General features: G+C 36.6%; 1 protein-coding gene across 3 annotated transcripts in view; it reads right to left on the reverse strand.

Moving 5' to 3' along the window:
• The window catches only part of LOC128244642 (nucleolar protein 9-like), a 111283-nt gene that overhangs the window by 19590 nt on the left and 68201 nt on the right, over positions 1 to 23492 (reverse strand). For 2 of the 3 annotated variants that reach the window (XR_008262960.1, XM_052962663.1), the window contains exons 9-10: positions 3015 to 3294; positions 2788 to 2808 (exon numbers count right to left, since the gene is read on the reverse strand). Coding sequence is in view for 2 of the 3 variants with exons in the window: in XM_052962663.1 (XP_052818623.1) it covers positions 2792 to 2808; positions 3015 to 3294 (297 nt within the window). In the remaining variant the exon portion in view is untranslated. The remainder of the gene's footprint in view (positions 1 to 2787; positions 2809 to 3014; positions 3295 to 23492) is intronic. The other variant, XM_052962661.1, reaches the window with a different exon arrangement.

Here is a 23492-nt window from a genome sequence, read left to right on the forward strand (position 1 = left end):
ACGACTCAAGCTTGACAATTGTTGTGTTTACTGATGCGTCATTAGGTAATATCAATGATGGAACAGGGAGTACATGTGCGCATATCGTTTGGCTGTTGGACAGAGAAGGCAACTGTTGCCCTATTTTTTGGCAGGCCAACAAAATCCGACGGGTGGTGCGATCAACCATAGCAGCTGAAGCTCTTGGACTCCAGGAAGGAATAGAAGCTGGGATCTACTACCGACACATGCTGGCCCATATTCTTGGTGTAATGGAAATGACTATTCCAATAAACATTTTCATTGACAACAAGAGTGTACTAGAAGCTGTTTCTTCTACCAAACTTGTGGGGGATAAGCGTCTAAGAATAGACATTGCTGCCATTCAGCAGGAGCTGCAGCGCGGGGAGGTGAAGAACATCCACTGGGTCCCAGGGTCCTTACAGCTTGCCAATGTGATGACTAAACAAGGTGCACATAGTGGTGAACTTCTTAGTGTGCTACAAAGTGGAAAAATGAATGAGGAAATTATGAAGTTTGTAATGTAAAGTTGAATTACATTAATTAAAAAAAAAAAAAAAAAAAAAAAAATTGGAAATGACAAGTGAATAATTAATATTGTGTTTTGTTGTTGTTGTTTTTGTGTGTTTAATTAATATGAACCTGCACTTTACTCATAATTGTTTTATTTCATCTTATTTTGTTTTGTTTTGATGATTTTGTGCATATGCAAATGTATAGTATTTTGAACAGGAATAGTCTCATGAATAATAAGATTAATTATCTGTTTCATGTCAATGTATGTAATGAACAACATTTGTCATTTTTTTAAACTAGTAAACTTTTGTTTAAGTATGACATTTTCTATTATGTGTGTGTGCTCTAAATTAACTTTTGTAATTCATAATAAAAGACAGATGTAAATGTTTAAAAACAAGAAAAGAAAATATAATTAATGTTAAGATTGATTTGTAATAAGGGACTTTACTCTGTATTACTTATTTAATGTTTTTGTAAGAGTTATCCTTGTTTTCAATCAGAGTTATCTGTGCTTAGAGGAACTCTTCTTTGTAGAGATTTAGCTTCAATAAAACTAGCAAGTGTGTTTCTGGTTTTGTGCTTGTTTAGCGTAATTAACACCCATGACCCCCCGGGGCGGGGCCAATTTTGACCCCAAGGCCATAATTTGAACAATCTTTGTAGAGGGCCACTAGACGATGAATCATGCCAAATATCTAAGCTCTAGTCCAAAGAAGTTAAGAGGACAAGATTTTTGAAGTTTTAACTATAAACATATCAAGTATACCCATGACCCCCCGGGGCGGGGCCAATTTTGACCCCAAGGCCATAATTTGAACAATATTTGTAGAGGTCCACTAGACGATGAATCATGCCAAATATCTAAGCTCTAGTCCAAGTAAGTTCAAAGGAGAAGATTTTTGATTTTTTTTCACTATTAACATATAGAGAAAACACATGACCCCCCGGGGCGGGGCCAATTTTGACCCCAAGGCCATAATTTGAACAATCTTTGTAAAGGTCCACTAGACGATGAATCATGCCAAATATCTAAGCTCTAGGCCAAGGAAGTTCAGAGGAGAAGATTTTTGAAGTTTTAACTATAAACATATAGAGCATACCCATGACCCCCCGGGGCGGGGCCAATTTTGACCACAGGGCCATAATTTGAACAAACTTTGTAGAGGTCCACTAGACGATGAATCATGACAAATATCTAAGCTCTAGTCCAAGTAAGTTCAGAGGAGAAGATTTTTTAAGTTTTCACTATAAACATATAGAGAAAACCCATGACCCCCCGGGGCGGGTCCAATTTTGACCCAAGGGCCATAATTTGAACAATCTTGGTAGAGGACCATTTGGTGATCCTACCTACCATATATCAACGGCCTAAGCCTTGTGGTTTGGGAGAAGAAGATTTCTAAAGTTTTTCCTTTCCATTGCCATGGCAACCAGAGTTCTGCATGGAATTCAATTCTTTGAACAATTTTCAAAGGGGACCACCCAAGGAACATTCCTGTGAAGTTTGGTTGAAATTGGCTAAGCGGTTTATGAGGAGATGTCGTTTAAAGTAAAAGTTTACGGACGGACGGACGCCGGACAAATTGTGATCACAAAAGCTCACCTTGTCAATATGTGACAGGCGGGGTCAATTTTGACCCTGTGGCAATAATTTGAACAAATCTGGTAGAGGTCCACTAGATGATGCTGTATACCAAATATCTAAGCCCTGGGCCTTACAGTTTCGGAGAAGAAGATTTTTAAAGATTTACTATATAACACTATGTAATAAAACTAGTGACCCCTGGGGCGGGCCATTTTTGACCACAAGATTAATTTGAACAAATTTTGTAGAGGACCACTAGATGATGACACGTACCAATTTTCAAGGTTCTAGGCCTTGTGGTTTTTGAGAAGAAGATTTTTAAAGTTTTCCCTATATAAGTCTATGTAAAACAAGTGACCCCCGGGGCGGGGCCATTTTTGACTCCAGGGGGATAGTTTTAACACTTTTGGTAGAGGACCACTAGATGATGCTATATACCAAATATTAAGGCTCTAGGCCTTGTGGTTTTGGAGAAGAAGATTTTTAAAGTTTTTCCTTTCCGTTGCCATGGCAACCAGAGTTCTGCATGGAATTCAATTCTTTGAACAATATTCAAAGGGGACCACCCAAGGAACATTCCTGTGAAGTTTGGATGAAATTGGCTAAGCGGTTTATGAGGAGATGTCGTTTAAAGTAAAAGTTTACAGACGGACGACGGACAAATTGTGATCACAAAAGCTTACCTTGTCACTGTGACAGGTGAGCTAAAAAAAATATATCAAGACATATGTTTTCAAGGTGTGTACCAAAAGCTTTGATAAAAATCTAGTTGTCAGGTTGTGAGTGAATCAACTTTTTTAAACAAATCTTCCATTTTCAAGACTCATAAAAATTGAAATGGGACAATTTCTATCTTTTGTTTAAAGTATTTAAAGAATGCAATTAAATTAGAGCTTGTTCGGGTTCTCACCGCTTCCATTTTCTGTTCCAAGGGCAAGGACGTCATTAAACATGGCTCTTCTCTTGTTATCACTTTTCTGAAGCATAGACCATTCACTGTTCCTGGTTTTGAAGTGGTGGAGTGCAAAGTTCCGCTCAATATGGCGTCCAAACATGTCTGACTTCAGTCTATCAGAATGCTGGCTAAGCTCCATGGCAATGGCAGAACGCTGTTTCAGATTGACATTTTTCCAGATGGATTCAATTGCTCGACTGCCATTCTTGTGACAGGCCACTAGTACCAAGGAACCCTGGAAAAACGATATAGACCAAGTTTTTAATATAGCTGATGCTGAGTACAGAAAACCGAAAACTACTCATTATGCTTTTTTACAAAAATGGATAAATTTAAGGAATGAAGTGCGGGATTGATGTCATTATCGGGGTATGAACGCATTTGGGCTGGTTAAAGTGAGTGTCCGAAGGACTCCATGCATACTTGAACCGGCCTTAATGCGTTCAAATCCCCGAAAATGACATCAACCCCACCAGGGCTTCTAAAAGATCGGACCCCCCCCCCCCCACCGAAAAAAAATCACCCCTCATTGAGTTCTGCGGCATTTCTACAAGAAATATATATATATATATAGATTTATAATTGGGGTTCTAGCTATAAGTTTGATATCAACAACAAATTTTACATAACTGTGTATTAAATTAATCAGCCAATATGTTAAAAATAGATTTAATGATAAGCAAAGTCCATAGCAACTGTAACAGGTAGTACAAACTTTGTATGACCTGGCCTCTGTTTAACATAGATTTGCACTGGATTGGGAATGGACTTTTATTTCTCTTAGAAAACAACATTCTTTTATAACACAAAATGAATTTTTTTTTTCATACCTTTCCCTTTACCTAAAATAAACTAGAGCTGTCACAGGAGTGACGAATACCCCCAAATGCCGCCTGGACACAGGAATGGCAAACCATTCCTTTGAAAAGAGGCCATAACTCCAAGGTTACTGCACACTGCATCTTCTTTTATCATGCATGTATTGTTTTATTTAAATCTGTTGAGTAATTTAGAAATTACACTGCTGACAAGAAAAACTAGCCTTTCATGAGTTATCGTCCGGAAATCGTTTTTCTATTTTTAGTAACAGTGACCTTGACCTTGGCCCCACCAGCCCCAATATCGAACTTGACCTGTATCTTCTGATGTTACACCTGTGTACCAAAAATTGTTCAAATCTGTCTAGCCTTTCATGAGTTATCGTCTGGAAACCATTTTTCTATTTTTAGTAACAGTGACCTTGACCTTGGCCCCACCAGCCCCAATATCGAACTTGACCTGTATCTTCTGATGTTACACCTGTGTACCAAAATTTTTTCAAATCTGTCTAGCCTTTCATGAGTTTTTGTCCGGAAACCATGAAAACCGACAGACCTACCGACCGACAAGCTCACTCCTATATACCCCCTCAAACTTCGTTTGTGGGGGTATAATAAAATTTAAGTGCAAAAGGTTAATATGTGCGCATAGTCAAGAGGATTTCACAATTGCTAAATTAATCAAAGCGCGAATGCGCTAAAAGACTATCTGCGGGCAAATATGGAGTGTTGCAAATTTTATTTGAACAATGGGAATGAGTGAAGGGCACATACATAAAACTGAAAAATGTGCCGAGGGCCAAGAGCGCTTGTGCCCACAGTGGGCGAGGAAACAAACATATCTATATCTATTTTATGGCGTCTGGTGTCATTTCGTTTATGTGAAAGTCACTTCAATCATTGTAATCCCCCATCCCCATGTATTTAAGGTTACAATGCATGCCCCTTTCAATCGCTTCTAAAGGGTTTTCTGTGCTTTTATTCGATATCATATGATAGGCAAGTTTAAAAAACATACACATTTTAGTTGTTAAAGGAAAATAATTTTATTTTTTCGAACAACTTTAGCAATAATTTCTTTCAAAATGCAGAGTTAATCAGACGGTCGTTTTCCCGCGTTGAGGACAAACATGTGGTCAGTCAATGTATGTAGAAACTATTTTTAGAATATCAGTCAGTTAATGTATGTAGAAACTATTTTTAGATCATCGGAAATTGTCTGTTCTAAGAATGAGAATATGATTGTGCTTTTTTAAGTTTTATTGAAAAGTTAATGTTATTTACGTTTTATGTAAGTATCTGTGTAGAAATAGTACTAGTGCTGTTATGAATGCTTCGCACTATTTGGATGTTTTACAGGTTTAATCCGACTTCTTTGCTTGGCCAAACGTATGCATAACTCACTGTCGTATCAGGGCATGTGTGCTAATATAAACTGAAAGCCTGATGTCTCAAACTATGCCAAGAATACACCGGAACGAAGCTTTTAGGCAAATATATGAAAACCTCTTATTAGAAAAGTATACGCGTAACAGTCATAGAATGAATAGTATTTTGTTATTGTATAGCAGGCAAATCATAGTATTTGAAGCATAAGCAACGCGAAACCTGATATACAACTATATTGACATTCAGACAAACATTTTTGTTTCTTATCTCATAAAAGTAATATCAAAAATACACACCATTACAAATATGCGTGCTTCAGGGTCACACCAGGTTATAATAAAAAAATGGCAGGCGATGGGACACTTGCAGTCGGTAATAATTTCTGAAACATCTTGGGCTAAACTCAGAGTGAATATCAACATGTTACCTTCCTACCAGAGCCTCCATTATTTTAACCCACATTTATTATGATCTGATAAATATAGCATTCTAAAAATAGTTATATTCTGCAAAAAAACACACGCTGGGATACAGAAATTCAGCGCGGAAATAGCCGAACAAGCAAGAACTCATACTCGGACTGCAAAACAGCTAACCTATTTTTATGGTTTCGACGTCATTCTGCTAAAAATAGAGTGCATATACACAAAAAAATGGGTTTTAATGACATGAAAAGAAGTAGTTCTACGGATTTTGCTGTCTTAAGACTTACTGCGCGCATGCGCAGGTAGTCTAAAAAGTGGACATACAAATGCAGTAAACATTTTGTTAAAGAAGAGGGCCTTCTGAGGATCATCCAGAACCTAAACTTTAACAAGAGGGCCCTGAAGGCCCTGTATCGCTCACCTGATCCAATTCAAGTGTGAAATAAGTGTTTTCAGGGCGAGGGCAATTGTGACAGGGGGAGGGAAAAAGTGTTTTTCAGGGCAATGGAAAGTGCAACGAGAGGCATAGTTTGATGGTGATCAAAGAGAGAATGCAACCTCTACAGTGTTTACAAAGTTTTTCTATGATTTGACCTAGTGGCCTGGTTTTAGACCTCTGATTACCCAGTTTCAAACTCTACCTAAAGATCATTATGAATAACATTCTGATCAAGTTCCATGAACATATGGTCATAAATGTGGCCTAGAGTGTTAACATGCTTTTCCTATTGTTTGACCTGGTGACCTAGTTTTTGACTGCACATGACCCAGATTCGAACTTGGCCTAGAGCTAATCAATATAAACATTCTGACTAGTTTCATGAACATACAGTCATAAATGTGACCTCAAAAGTGCTAACAAGCTTTTCCTATGATTTGACCTAATGACCTAGTTTATGACCACACATGACCGGGATTCAAACTTTACTTAGAGATTATTAACCCATTTCATTCGGGATACACCTTTTGGTGTAGTTACCCTTTACATTCGGGATACACCAAAAGGCGTAGTTTTTGACGTACTCAACTTCAAGTTCATTTACTTTCACTTTCGATTAATTGTTTCCGGTTTAAACGTATTCCGGTATTAGCGGAAGTTATGCGCAGCAAGATGCGCAGAAAATTATAATGCGGAAGTGATCGAAAAAATTAGAAATTGACTTAAATTAAAGCTGTTTTTTTACGATTTCGTTGCGATTTGCGGGTGGAAATGAATAGGACTTTAGACTTGAGTGATGGTAGTGACATAGAAGTTGATAGTGATGCAGATGATGTGAACTTGTTAGGTACAAACCTGGAAGACGTCGATAGAGATCATAACAACAACGAAACATTGAATGATGACATTTGGTTGAGGTTTTTTGATGACGATCAAGACTACCAGGATGATTTCGAGGGGTTTCAAAATGATTGGGTGATGGAGATGTTCAGCCCAAGGTTGCCCAACGGGTATACTAAGCGTGGTGGTCCAGCAGAACTTCACCCTGAGGAAGCCAGGCCAGCACACTACTTTGACTTGTTATGGGGCCAAGATTTCTGGGACTTATTGGTTGAGGAAACTAACCGCTACGCTGACCAACAGCGAGCTGAAAATCCCCCATCCAGGTTTGCACCAAAGTGGACTCCAGTTGACAGACCCACCATGAAGGCATTTGTTGGCTTGACATTTGTAATGGGCATCCTCAGGCTGCCAGCAAGGAATGACTACTGGTGAACCAGCAAGAGGATGTTTACAACCTCTTTCAACAGCATCATGCCGAGGGATCGCTTCAAACTCATCTGGCGCTACCTTCACCTGACGGACAACCAGCAACCACAAGAAACTCCTGACAAACTGCGAAAGATAAGACCTATGATGACCTACCTAAACGACAAATTCATGAATGCATACACACCCTATGGAAATGTGACAGTTGATGAGAGTATGGTCAAGTTCAAGGGACGTTTGGGGTTTCGCCAGTACCTTCCGTCAAAGCCAATCAAGTGGGGGAATTAAACTTTGGGCCCTGGCAGAGAGTACCACTGGCTACCTCCACAGATTCCAGATATACACAGGCAGAGAAGAAGGAGTGCAGGGGAAAGGGCTCTCCCACAGAGTAGTTCATGAACTCACAAACCATCTTAGGTTTTCTAATGTACGTGTTTTCATGGACAACTTCTACTCAAGTCCCGACTTGTTTACTTCACTATTGAATGTTGGAATTTATGCATGTGGGACGGTACGTTCAAATCAGAAAGGTCTGCCTCCACAACTCCTCCCCAAGAATGTCAAACTTCCCAAGCACGAGTTCAAAGTGGCCCAGAAGGATGATGTTATGGCTTGCTGCTGGCAGGACATTAAGCCAGTGATGGTGCTCTCTTCATTCCATGATCCAGATGCTGTTGGGACCGTCAATCGAAGATCGGGGAATCCACAACAGCAGCGTGTGCGGGTTCCAAAGGCCATCGAGGACTACCAGCGACACATGAAAGGGGTGGATCTGTTTGATCAGATGGTGGGATACTACATGCCCAACCATCGATCACGGAAGTGGTGGCGGCGTCTGTTTCACCACATGCAGATGTCTGCTGCACATAACGCCTACATCATTGCACATGATAGCAATCCTGAGGTCATTCAGCAGGAATGGCCTCAGTTCCAGGATTTCGTGGAAGACCTTGCCGAGGACTTGATAGGAAATTATAAGGCTTCTCGTGCAGCCCCATTGACGAACATTGAAAACTTGCCACCTGTTCCACGGGAACAACATGAAATAAAATCAAAACTGTTTGAAAAGAAAAAGTCCTGCATGGAATGTTGCTCAAGGGCAGCCGTCGGTGTCAGCGTGCGAGCTACACAGAGCGGATGCTCAACATGTAATGTGCCTGTGTGTAAGGACTGTGTGGCGAGACATGTTCAGCGTGTGTAATAGTGCTGTAAATATTCATGTGGAGAACTGATTTAGTTAGTGTTTTATAGAAATGTTTGTACATATTGGTTTATTTCTATAAAAGTCTAAAACAGTTTATAATTTTCTAAGTTTTCCTTTTTTAATTTCTTTTAAAATATTTTTGAGATGATCTAACTTTACTTTGCATAAATCATGAAAAATACTATGTTCATAGACAATTAAATACATTCAATTGACTAAATTTTACCCCAATATTTTATTTATTTTTTTTGTCAAATTCAGAAGAAAAAAAAAATCCAACACAGTTGATATAAATTGTCATAACTTTTGTTGTATTTTAAATATTTTCATAATTTTTTCTGCATAATGAAGATAAATGAATTTAAAATATTTTCCTCATTCATATATGTGCCTTTTATGGTGTAATTATGTGTGATATTTTGCTTTGAAATATTTTTTTTTTTTTTTTTTTTTTCATCCATTGTAACATGTTCAACTTCCAATTACTTCATTATTTAAAATAACTTGCAAATAAAATTTACATAAACCTGTGCAGATTTTTATTTCCTTTCTAAAAATGTATACTTTATTGGGTATTTTACCAGTAATAAAGATTTTATCAGTGTTTATACAACACATGGGTCATAAACTGCCAGATGGCTTATCAGTTATTGGAAAATGCCCAGATATTCAAGGTATCATATCTAACTGGGTCTCAGAATGAAATGGGTTAATATAAACATTCTGACCAACTTTCATGAAGATACAGTTTTAAATGTGACCTTTAGAGTGTTAACAAGCTTTTCCTTAAATTTGACCTCGTGACCTAGTTTTTGACCGCACATGACCCAGATTCTACTTGGCCTAGAGCTAATCAATATAAACATTCTGACTAAGTTTCATGAACATACAGTCATAAATGTGACCTCTAGAGTGCTAACAAGCTTTCCCTATGATTTGAAATAAGCGACTTAAGCCTGTTAAGCTTAAGAAGTTTCGAGAAATTGGGGCCAGATGACCAAATATCGAACTTGTCCAAGATTTTATTGAGGGTAACATTCTGACCAAGTTTCATTAAGATTGTGCCCAAATTGTGACCTCTAGAGTGTTAACAGTCACATTGTTGACGATGGACGACTACGATGGACACAGGGCGATCACAATAGCTCACCTTGAGCACTTTATTGATATTACATACTATAGTGGTATTAAATAAGAAACAATTTTACTAGAACTATTGAAGGTGATTACAATTTATTGAAGATTTTACGGCAGGTTGATAAATATTCCCGAAACAGAAAGGCCTTAAACACTAAGAGCTACAATTGTATCAAAGAATAAATTGAAGTTTCAAAGGCTCTCTTGCAGTATGACAAATCAATTGTTCAACTCGCCTATAAAGAGACACACAATATTCAGCTTGATCAAGTCTTGCAGGAAATGTGCTTTATGTTTGTATGCATATACATGATAATAAAGGAAGACCATTACTTGTGAACATTCTTACTCATGTTTGTCATTAATCCAAGTGTATTTAATGATGATATCTTAGTAGTTATGGTGTTGTCTTTCAAGTGCTTGCATAGTTATCTAATTTCAATCAGGTGTATATACATATCTGATCAGTGCTCCAGCCAGTATTTGAAAAGGGCAGGGTACTAGGTTAGAAAAACGGCACTTCTGATGCACATTGATTAAGCCTTTATAGGGCACTTGCATGGGCCAATGTTCATTGTGTAGTTGTTCTAACTACTTTTTTCTGAAAATTGACAAACAAAAGAGCATTGCTGGGTGTAGTAAAAAGGCAGCAAGCAGGGTGCTGGAAAAGGGCAGAGGTGCCCCACTGTGCTATTAAGCCTAGCTGGAGCACTGTATCTGATAGATAAAGAGAGAGATATATAATTATTAGGGATGGCAACGAGTACCCGAGTACTCGATCCAACGTCCGAGTACTCGAGTACCAAATCATTACTCGAGTGAAATTGCACATTTTTTACCATTTTTAGACTGTCGGCTGCAAGCCGACAGTCTTTAGAGAGCGGTATTTCAGAAACGCGACTAGTCGCCTGACACGACATATTGAACATGAATATATTAATACACACCACCTGCGTAGCAACAGAACTACTTACATGAATGCGGGCGTCAAGTACTTGCTTATGTGTATTTAACGTGTTATTGCCTTTTTTTATGACAAACATTGCGTGTTACTCTTAGTATAGTAGTACTTGCAATTTGGTGAGTTTTATTGAACAAAGTAATGAAAAATAATGAAAGTATAGCATTTAAATACGAAGTCATTTTACCCTACAACCAATAGTAAGCTACACCACATGTTTGCACCCCGTGTGACGTCACACATATCCTGGCATTCAAGACTGACCCGGCAAACCCCGGCAAAGAACATATTTTATGAATGAAAGCTATTAAGAAATAAATCATACGCGGTTAAAGAGTTCATATCATGTAATATTTTGTTAAATAGCTTTTATGTTTCAAATGATTTATTTTCAGCAGCAATCGAACTATTGTATTTGTTTGAGTAAGTTATTTGGATTATAACTATCACAGTGTTTCAACGTTATGCCTATTGTTATTCTGTACTATAGAGTGTAGTTTTTAAAGTCATACACAATATGGCGGCGATTATGCGGAAATGAAATTGAATGTTACTTCGAACACATTCCTCTACAAAATAACCGACCTGTATTTAGTGTTATTGCTTCAACATCAATCAAAAAAAAAATGGCATCAATGTATGCGTCTAAAAATGTTAAATTTAGATGGAGACAATCCAGAAATGAGCTGCCAGGAAGTGATCGATTTCGGACACGAAGGTGCATGTACATTAGTCTGAAATAATAGACGTGCTATACGGGATTCTTCCAATCCCTAAAGTCTCAACGGGTTTGTGCAAAAAGCGGGAGTGTTTGGAAAATATTGAAATTGTATTAAATGAAGTATTTTATGGTTGAAATAGATAATTAAGGTTTATATTCATATTTTACCATGGAAGTGCAAAGCTATTTTGCAAAAAAAAGCATTTAATGCATTAAAACACAATTTTTACCTTTCCATTGAAAGGAAAGTTGACTGACACAGACAACAATTATGCCAAGCGGAACAACTTGACCCAATTGTAATAACTCGGCCACCTTCGACAAGCTTCGAGATAATACAATCGTAACAACTCGGCCATGGCCGAACAATGGGAACACCTAGGCCAGTATCCAACAGGAATTGACTATCTCGAAGCTTACAGAAGATAGCGAGTTGTTACAATTGATGGCCGAAATGTTCCGATTGTTGTAAAATTGTGAACTGCAGCCTTGCAGGTGCCCTTCATGTATATATTGTATATGTTTTGACAGAATGAAATGAAGAAAAAACCATCAAACTCATATTTATTTGCTGGATATTACTTTTTGGTTACGGAATTTATATAAAATAAAATGTTATAAACGCAATATGCTTTAACCCCGGAATCCCGATCGGAATTACTACCCACTTGTCGTACAAAACAATTTGTACGTGAAGGATTTGTTGTGTCAAAAATCGTTAAAAAAATCTGTCAACGTACAATTATTTGGACTAGAAGGTACATCTAGCTGATCCACATCTCTTAGTCTAAATATTTGTACATTGACGGACTCTTTTTACGATTAAAAAAAAAATAAAAATAAACATATATTTACATTATATAAATATGGCAAATCCTTCATTACAACATCTTCATGTTACTTTCAATTCAGAGTTGATTATTCACTAAAATTATTTTGCATTTTTAATTGTTGTTTAACCTGAAACGTCTCAACCATCAAAAAAGAACATATGTGCTTCAATAGTCTAAAAAAATATGTTATATGGGATTCTTACAATCCCTTACGTCTAATCGGGTTTGTGCAAAACAGGTGGGGGGGGGGGGGGTTTGAAAGATATTGAAATCGTAGTTAGATAAGTATTATATGTTTGAAATAGATATTAAAGGTTTATATTCGTATTTTAGTTATAACCATGTAAGTGCAAATATTTTTTTTCACAAAACAAGCATTTAATGCATTTAAACACAACCATTTTACCTAGCATAGCAACTGAACCATCTCAGGTTAACTTCGAGATAGACCAGTCACAACTTGACCATGGCCAAAAGGCTCCGATTGTTGTAAATCTATGTACCGCAGCCTTGCAGGTGCTCTTCATGTATAACAGTTTATATCATTATGTTTTGACAGTATGAAATGAAGGAAAACACTCATCAAACTCATAATAATTCGTCGCATTTTATTTTTTGTGTACATAACTCATATTTTAGATAATTATCTGACCAGAATCCCAATCGGAATAGCTACCCACTTTTGGTACAAAAAAAAATGTATGTAAAGGATATGCCATTTCAAAATTTGTAAAAAGATCAGTCAAGTTACTATTATTTGGACTAGTGCTTCAAGTGTTTGATTTATTTTCTTTATAATGTATAATGCACCTGTCAATTGTAGAGCCAAGCTGGGAACTGCCTAAAAATCAGTTACCCAGTTAGCTCAGTTTGACATATCTCCATGCAAGTGTTCACATGGTCGTGGGTTCAAGCACCATACCAGTAGCATCTTTTCTCACAGGTTTACTTTAGAACCCATCATCCAGGGGTTGACGATTATAATTTTTTTATTAAATATTACAGGCCATGTTCTTTTGTAAACTTTCAGATTGAGAAGTGCCTGGATACAAGGCTAGTATTGTTAACATCATCTGATACAATCAACTGGAACAAAGCTGAAATGGCTGCCTGACCTGACTTAAAAATCGGATGGCAATACATCAGACTAGAAGATTATTAGTATTGAGATGGACAAAATGAAACATGAGCCTACCAAAGCTGACAGATTGCACAAGAAACACATAAATGCAGGTATTTGCTGAGATATTGTAATTATTTTTTTAAACTTCTCATTCATTTAGGAAGTTCAGTTGAAACAGAGTTGGCAAACTAGAAATGTGTCCATAGGACACGGATGCCCCCACTTCGATTTTTTGTCACAGAAAATAAGCCATAATGATTATTCAGGATAATCTGAGGGCCCTAACTCCTAAATGATTAAGGCGATTTCCATGGCTATCGAACTTGATCAAGATATTATGGTCACAAACATGTGTTAAAAGTTTGGTGAGGATTGGACAAACAGTTTTCAAGAATTAGATCGGAAACAATCTTCGGGACGTATTTTTCAAGTCTTTTTTTGCAAATAAAGGGCCGTAACTCCTAAATGACAAAAGCGATTTCCATGGCTATCGAACTTGATCAAGATATTATGGTCACAATCATGTATGTAAAGTTTGGTGAGGATTGGACACATACTTTTCAAGAATTAGATTGGAAACATATATTTTTGAAGTATTTTTGGCAAAAAAGGGCCGTAACTCCTAAATGACTAAAGCGATTTCCATGACTATCGAACTTGATCAAGATATTATGGTCACAAACATGTGTTTAAAGTTTGGTGAGGATTGGACAAACGGTTTTCAAGAATTAGATCGGAAACATTCTTCGGGAATTTTTGGCAAAAAAGGGCCGTAACTCCTAAATGACTAAAGCGATTTCCATGACTATCGAACTTGATCAAGATATTATGGTCACAAACATGTGTTTAAAGTTTGGTGAGGATTGGACAAACGGTTTTCAAGAATTAGATCGGAAACAATCTTCGGGACGTACGTACGTACGTACGTACGTACGGACAAGGGCAACCCTATATGCCGCCACTTAGCACAGATTGGTAAAATGCTAGTCTACCAATATAAATGTGCCTGGTTCGAATCAGTAAAGCTGATGAATGTACTGGTTGTGTAGCCAGGATGTGAAAAGGTCTGCACTTGGCTGATACTGCATATCACTTTAAATGTTTAAGCTGCACTCTCACAGATTGACTGTTTTACTAACTCTTTTTTTTATTTCTTGATCTTGTAATGAATTATTTTATGCGAATTTCTGAACACTGGTCATAACAGACAACTGGAAAAAGTAGATCGCTGCTTTCTTATATTAATTCAGTCAAAAAAGACAAGTGAAAATATTGGAACGCTGATTTCTTGTTTTAAAGTTGTCAAAACATTCAATCTGTGACTGAGAGTGCAGCACTCTCACAGATTGAACATTTTGACTACTTTATTTATTTTTTGTCTTGGAATGGGCCAATTTATGTGAAAATGCATGTTAACCATTCATATAAGATTGCTGACAATAAATTAGTCAGAAAATGTTTATATTTAAGTTCAATATGTTTTATGCATTTTTCTTAAATCGTTAGTAACGCTTTAAGCCATAAAACCTTAGATTTCGACCTGAAATATGGAAGTCTGCAATCTAATATTTTGTCAGTAGTCTTATATCACTGGTTTGCAGATATTTACGCAAAAAAATAGATCATTCCAAGACAAAAAATACAAAAGTTGTAAAAACAGTAAATCTGTGAGAGTGCAGCTTTAAATGACTAAATGTTTTGATTTGGCTCAATTCTCACCTAAAATCTTATAGTTTTGTTGCACCTAAATGGTTTGTTTTTAACAACATTACACTTGCATATGTATAAATTTGTTCTTAAATTTGTAATTTAGATTGGAAGATTCATTCTCTGGAAAGTAGAAAAGGGCTGTTACATACTGTTATCATTGCCATGACAGAAACCATATTCAGGAGCTGGTCCGCCTGTAGGAAGAATTGTGCTATTGGTTGGAGCAGCACTATTCCCAAGCCATACACCAGCACTTTGTTTGTCATAGGGAGCATTTCTGAGCAGTTATGGAGACCACTAACTATGCAGGTATGTCATAATCAAAATCTTGGTTTATATATTTTTTTTATAATTTAGCATATGTTGAGAAGAAATTTATTTCTAGATTGAAGGCACACACTATAATTTGATGCCCAAAAATATATTTCTTATTTTAATGCGTTATCATGTCTAACTCATTTGACTTTAATGATCAAAGCAAAAGAAATGCAATTGATTAATCTGCAGATATGCAAATGTAAACTTTTTAACTGGGGAAATTGTTGCCACTTGTCTATTTATTAAAGAACATATTTATAATTAATAATGTTTAATCTGTACACAAATCATATGCCTTCTTTGTTTTAACCATCAATGTCAAAGAGTCCAGCATGATAATGGATTAAATTGAAAAAAAAATGCATTAATTTATATGAACCCTTTAAAACAAAGACATTTCCTAAATCCAATAAAATATAATTGAATATTGATGCAGAGTTCAGTTAGAATATAATATAACTTTTTTTGCAGTTGTTGCAGTGAAACTTGCACCAGTGTGTTTTCTGTGGAAATAAAGAGACAGTGTCCGGCAATGAAGACCCAACTCAAGATCTGACCTTGTAAGGCCAATATGAAATAACTGTGTGGAAAAATGGGAAAAACCTGCAGTCAGGAATGCACGGAAATCATCAAAAGAACAGTGTTAAATTAATCTTGAATAACTTGACATTTATTTTGTTTGACATATTTATTCATGGTGCAGTGAAAACATGTTTTTTTTTCCTCATGGTTATTTAAATTTAGAATTGATTGGAGGGAACATCATTATGTAGTTTCATGTTCATAGTCAGATCAAAACTCATGTACATGTATAAATGAGCATTCGAAAATATCACAATGGAACTTGTTGTATGTAGTGTAAGTTAATTAACATAATAAACAAAAATATTTAATAAATTTCAATTTATTATGCCCCCTTCAAAGAAGAGGAGTATATTGCTTTGCACATGTTGGCTGCTACGTCCGTCTGTCTGACAGTAGACCAAAGCTTTTCCTGGTTGATAACTCTACAATTCCTAGACCTATTGTCAAACTTGACATGAAAGTTTGGTTTAACCAGTAGATGACGCCTTTTGATTTTAGGGGTAATATGGTCAAAGGTCACAGTGACCTTGAACAGGAAGGTGTCAAAGAATGTCTGACTGATAAGTTGACAATGCCTGCACCTATGGCTCTGAAACTCAACATGGAGGCTTAGCCTGACTATTAGATGGTCCTAATTATTTAAGGGGTCATTGGGTCAAAAGACAAGGTCACAGTGACCTTGAATGCTTAAAGGTTGTACTAATAATGACTGGACAAAGCCTGCACCCATGGCCCTTCAACAACTTGACTTTGGGGTTTGGCCTGACCAGTAGGTGAGCCCTATTTATTTGTCACAGAGACATTGAACGCAAAAAGCTTGCCTGTGTGACAACTCGACAAAGTCTGCACCCATGGCCTTCAAACTTGAAATTTAGGTTTGGGGTGACCAGCAGATGACCCCTTTGAATTTGGAGGTCAAGGTCACAACTCCAATATTGGTCATTAAAACTATGTCATTTACTTATTCCCTGCTGCTAAGAGGATACATGTTTATCAGCAAATATCAGCCATCATCTGAATATGATTGAAAACTTTACCAACTACCCTCATACTTTGAATAGCATAATCTTAAAACTGCCTCTAAGGCATCTTTTGTCAATGAAAAACCAGCTGTCATTTCGGTCCATGCATATTTCATTCAATTGTCCAGACATTCTTGACAGCATGGCGCTAATTAATGCTGCAGGTTTAAAATTTAAGACATTAGTTTTTTTTCTTCAGCACCATGCAGATTTATTTACACTTTTATAATAAAAACAAACTAGAAACATATTTTAAAGATATTGTTTTTTTTCATGGTATGATGCCACAGCACCATGCAGATTTTTTTTTCACTTTTATATCAAAGAAAGTAACTCAAGCACAAAATTATTTTTGTAGATATGTGGACTCTGTTGATAGAAATTCTGGGAGGCATTTTTAGGCTTGAAAGAGCATCATTGTCAAAGTTATATTTTTATTTTGTCCCTTGAATCTTGGGTATAGTTTGTATTGTATTTGCATTTTAAAGACATTGGCTTCAACAGACCCTAATGAAATGAAGGAATGTAATTGCTTACTGAAACTGTTAAAAGCGACGTCATAAATTGAAGCAATTTTAACATAAGGAATATGCATTTAACTAATTTAAAGCGGTTAAAACTTAGGAAACTTGAATTAAGAACCTTGTAGGCCATTGGATACATGATTAAGTAGGGCCAATATATTTGTGCTTATTATAATCACATTTATCCTTCTTCATCTTCCTTAAAGAGTGTTCATCATTTGTATAAAATCATTTGATCACGTTTCATTTGAAAGAACTTTGCGGTAGTGTTTGCTTGCGTCAGTTACATCACCGACAGTCTTGCAGCGCTTTCAGCGCTTTGATTTAACCAGCATTCAGAGACATATTGAATTAAATAATTACACTATAACGAAACATAAGAATATATTTAGTGTTATATTTTAATATCTGTATTGACAAAACATTGATGTATACATATTTATTTGTATTATGTGTGCATGTTACACACTTTTCTGTATAAATAATGACATTGTGGACTGTAGACTGTTTTTCATTGTATCATTTAAAGTTCAACTGGAATAATCAATCATCAATTGGCACTATAATGACCTTGTCTTTCCAAGCTTTAATACAGGCACTGCATCTGAAAAAATAAATGCAATGAACTTCTTAATCCTAAAACATCGAAACCTATTTTTTATATTTAGTATCTGGGTAGATATCATCTATTCACAAATACACATTTGGACACACAGGCAAGATCAGCTGTAGACAGTGATGCAGAGAAAGTGTTCCTGTTTCTGACCAACTGATATATATCCATTTCATATGCATGTTGACCTTAATTCTGGGCTGGAAACAATGTAACAATATATTAAAGAATCCCAATGCATCTGTTAGACTAAATCTTTTATGTTAAACCTACAGTATACCATATTATCACAATATTATACGTTTTCTTAAATGTAAACATATGAGCAAGAATTCACTGTCCAGCACATTCCTGTTACATCCCAAACAAACCGAATTTCTCCTACCATTTGTTTTATCAAATATTATTTATATGCATGGTTAAAAAGATCATTTATGTGGGAGACAGTCTCAAGTTTTTCATTTATTTCCTTGAATTTGATTAATATTTAAAACGAAGAACATGTCCGATTTTTGTGGACAATTGCCAGGCACTTTTTCATGAAGGCCTTTTTTTTCCAGCAACAAAAAACGCATGTATTCAAAATATATCAAACAGGAGCAAGAAACTAATCTGAGATGGTCCATTCTACATTACAAAGGTGTCTAGAAATAATTATTTGGTCGTCTTTAATAAAAAAATAAAAAAATTCAAGCACAAATTAATGACGTCACATTTCGTGTCAATTTTGGTTACGTCTTTCCCAGACAAAGTTACCAAGCAGTTGAGCGTAGAGGTTAATTTTATTGAAATAATATCAAAACATAGGTCAGGGGTCGAAACTAACCATTTTTCCAAGGGATCCCGAAGGGACACCAACATTTGAAATCAGGTGTCCCTTCCTGAAATTAGGAGTCCCTTCCACTTTTTACATATTTATATTGTTGAGCCTGTTTAATATTATATTCAATATACAAATACAGTGTCTTTTACTTTTCAATTTGTATTTCAAGTATACACCATATTATACATGTTTTCAGCAGCATGTAATGACAAGTTTAGTAGCACTGAATGTCATACATATGACGCTCTGGCAATGGCAGTTAGGTATATTTGGGTCTCTAAGTTGGTAGTTTGGGTTCAAAGCGGTAGAGTGTCTAAGTCCCTTTTGTTTTCAGTCAAAAACAAAGATGGAAACTATGTATACAAAAACTTGATTTTGTTACTATTTTAAGATTTTCAGAAAATACGCATAAAATACTTCATGGTTCAGGGTGTTGTCAGATGTCGGTGCTTTTCATTTGAGAAAAAGTAGGAATATTACATCTGGCTTGTGAAAACTGAAGCCAATATTAAGTAGAGCTGCTGATAAATCAATCAGACTGCCCAACAGGTATAGTGCATACTGGAAGAGCAGACGACCAAAAATTGTGTATGTTAATTTTCGCGCCATAAAGTCGTAACATTTTATAAATTGACTGTAGATATATGAATAAAACTTAGCAAAGTTTATTTCTATTCTGATTTGATCATAGCATTAAAATATACGCCTTTAAAATTAACAAAGAATACTGATAAGTTAAATGGCAATTAACAAAGAATGCTGAATGCATGATGCCAGTCTTTTGTGCCATAAATATTATTGTAAATACTCGAAGGTCGTATCATAAAGGTATCACCAGTGATGGCATCTTTTTTGAGCGGTTCTGACACATAAGCAAAACAATTCCACGTAAGTATAAAACCGATAATAAATCTCTGTTACCTTTGACCTTGTTGAAAATGTAAACAACAAAACGGAAGCGTTAACCCACATGCGCCCAGTTTATTTATAGATTCATGACGTAACTATAGTCAAAAGGCAGCTATACTTTCGCTTTGGTCCGATAATAATAATTATAATATCATTGTGACATGCACTGTCAAGAAATTTAGGGGGACCCGAATTTAGGTAATAAATTATGAAATGCTACATATTTATTGATATTTAGCGTTTATCGGTCAGAAATTTAAGTGTCCTGACGGAATACCAGACTTTGAATTTAGGTGTCCCTCCCGAAAAATTGGTGTCCTCGGGATCCCGGGACCCCGTTAGTGTCGAACACTGTAGGTCTTGTTATAAACAGGAAACGCATTTGTTGTGGGTTTTTTCAACAAAAGTGTATCCTTATTTTTATCCCGAAATCGGCAGGCGCGTTTTCCGTCAAAATGTTACTTAACTGAACTTTCACTGAAAAGGCTTTGATTTCGCAGGTGCGCGCAAATGGGGTATTCCCGGTGTTGTTATTCTATTTACATATGACATCAGCGTCATAAATCGAGGTGCTTCGAGACTTCAGCTGTTGCTAAATACAATTGATTAAATAAACACTTAATATTATCACTTGAAATGAAAACAACAGAAATGTTAATAAAAAATCATTGCTAAAAGATGTAACGTTGACGGAAATGACTTAAAATTGACGGTAAATAAAGATGCAAATTTAGTTGTCTTCATTACATCTGGTTTAATAAACAAGAAAACATCTGTGTGTGTGCATTCCCATTTAATTCATACCCATTCATGTGCAATAACTTTTAGAAGCATTACAGTTATAAGCATTTAAAATAATTTCTAAATCTATCTGAACAAGTAGTTTACTGTTTCATTTGTAACATAACATTGACACTAAGATCGTTACTTCAGTCGAAGAACTTTTTAGTTAGTGTTACATCTTAGAACAAAACAGTCTTAAAAAAATAATTATAGGCATGGCTTTTAAAACTTGTAGGCTTAATATGTAACACATAATGCACCAGTCAATTGTAACCACGGCCCCCCAGGTCCGGGGGTATACCGTGGATAGCCGGGAAAATGGGACGTGTTTTTACCTTTCATGGAAATGCGGTGGTTTTGGCTTCAAGCAAAATATAGCGGGGAATGGGCCTTACCAAGGCTCCCTAGGGGTGGGGGCATTTGGCGGGGATTTGACCATCAGAGCGGGGATTTTACCCGAGGTTTGCTTGACCGAAAGTCAAAGTCCCCGCTTTTCCCCAGGCCTGGAGGGGCCGTGCTTACAATTGACTGGTGCATAACACCCAAGTTAATGTAATATCTACAAATTTCTGCTGATTTGTTGAAATTGTGAATTTTCAGAAAATATTATTGATGCTGAATGTTGGACACCGATTCTATTCTAGATTCCAGTGGCCATGGATGTCAGGACAAGTGTTCTTCCTGACATCATTATGTGTGGAAGCAGGCTTCTTTATAAATTGACAGGTACTGTTTTTAGAATGTTGTTTATAAGAAGATAAAGACATGTATTGCATGTTCTGGATCTAATTTTAAATTATTAAGATTGCATTCTCACAAAGTAAGTTCATTCTATAACATCATTTGGTCCATGATTCTGCCACCAATCTAAAATGTACAATCTGTTGAAATAACCCTGGGACATTGTTTGTCTTAAGACAGGCAGGCAGTAAGGATTTTTTTTATTTATTTTTTCAGATGTACTTCTTCAGTGATACAAGAACTGGAAAACAGTCTGTGTTTCATCAAGATTTGTTAAAGACCCATACCTTGTATCCAGGACATCATTAACTGAACATTATTTAAAACAAGAGCTGTCACAGTATGTGACGAATGCCCCGGAATGTGACATTGACCTATGAACAAGGTCAGTACATGAAAAGTTGATCTTGCCTTTACCTGTCAAATGCATAAGGCAAGTTATTTTAAATTGCCTCTGAACATAAAAAAATACCACCCATACTTGACAACCTACACTGTTATGTCCTTATATTCAGAATTCCCTTGTGAATAAACACTTAGTGTATCTTTCACCTTAGAGGTAGGGACATGGGTCTTGCACACGACACGTCGTCTTGGTATGTGGAACACATGTAGCAAGTGATTTTAAAATCTGTCCATACAAGGGAAAGTAACAGCCCGGACACGACAACCTATACTCTATGTCCTTATATGCAGCACTCCATTGTGAATAAACACTAAGTGTGACCTTGACCTTTGAGGTAGGGACACGGGTCTTGCACGGGACACGTCGTCTTGGTATGTGGAACACATGTGGCAAGTTATTTTAAAATCTGTCCATACAAGGGAAAGTTACAGCCCAGACACGACAACCTATACTCTATGTCCTTATATGCAGCACTCCATTGTGAATAAACACTAAGTGTGATCTTGACCTTTGAGGTAGGGACACGGGTCTTGCACGCGACACGTCGTCTTGGTATGTGGAACACATTTGGCAAGTTATTTTAATATCTGTCCTTACAAGGGAAAGTTACAGCCTGGACACGACAACCTATACTCTATGTCCTTATATGCAGCACTCCATTGTATATAAACACTAAGTGTGACCTTGACCTTTGAGGTAGGGACACGGGTCTTGCAAACGACACGTCGTCTTGGTATGTGGAACACATGTGGCAAGTTATTTTAAAATCTGTCCATACAAGGGAAAGTTACAGCCCGGACACGACAACCTATACTCTATGTCCATATCTATGTCCTTATATGCAGCACTCCATGGTGAATAAACACTAAGTGTGACCTTGACCTTTGAGGTAGGGACACAGGTCTTGCACGCGACACGTCATCTTGGTATGTGGAACACATGTAGCAAGTTATTTTAAAATCTGTCCATACAAGGGAAAGTTACAGCCCGGACACGACAACCTATACTCTCTGTCCTTATACGCAGCACTCCATTGTTAATAAACACTAAGTGTGACCTTGACCTTTGAGGTAGGGACATGGGTCTTGCACGGGACACGTCGTCTTGGTATGTGGAACACATGTGGCAAGTTATTTTAAAATCTGTCCATACAAGAGAAAGTTACAGAGCCGGACGGACGGACGAACGGACGAATTAACAGACGGATGGACGGTGCGATTTTAATATGCCCACCTTCGGGGGCATAAAAACACCATTTTAATGATCACAGGTTCTTTACAGTATGACGACAGTCATTTTAAGATAGCGTCAGGTTTAGTTCATTCAATTTATGAATATTCAAGATAATTTTCGAATTGTTTGATCAAGGATGACGCAAAGTTACTCACATATGCATGCAACGTCGCAGTTACATTTTTTAACTGACCCTCCGACATTGATGGGCTTATGCTTCATTTTAAGGCTTTATTTAATTCTTTTAGAAAACAGAATATCCAAATATAAATGTTATGTTAGTATTTTTAATGTCCATCAGGGTAATCGGTTCAAAGTGTCAGTGAAGTCCTTCGGACTCCACCCGCATGTAGTTCATACACCGATGAACGTTAAAATAAAGTATTTCAATCATGTTTACAGTTAAGCTCTTCCAAGTTTTGTAAAATTTCATATTCAATAAACTTG

Source organism: Mya arenaria, chromosome 8, assembly GCF_026914265.1.
Source record: "Mya arenaria isolate MELC-2E11 chromosome 8, ASM2691426v1".
Classification (NCBI taxonomy): domain Eukaryota; kingdom Metazoa; phylum Mollusca; class Bivalvia; order Myida; family Myidae; genus Mya; species Mya arenaria.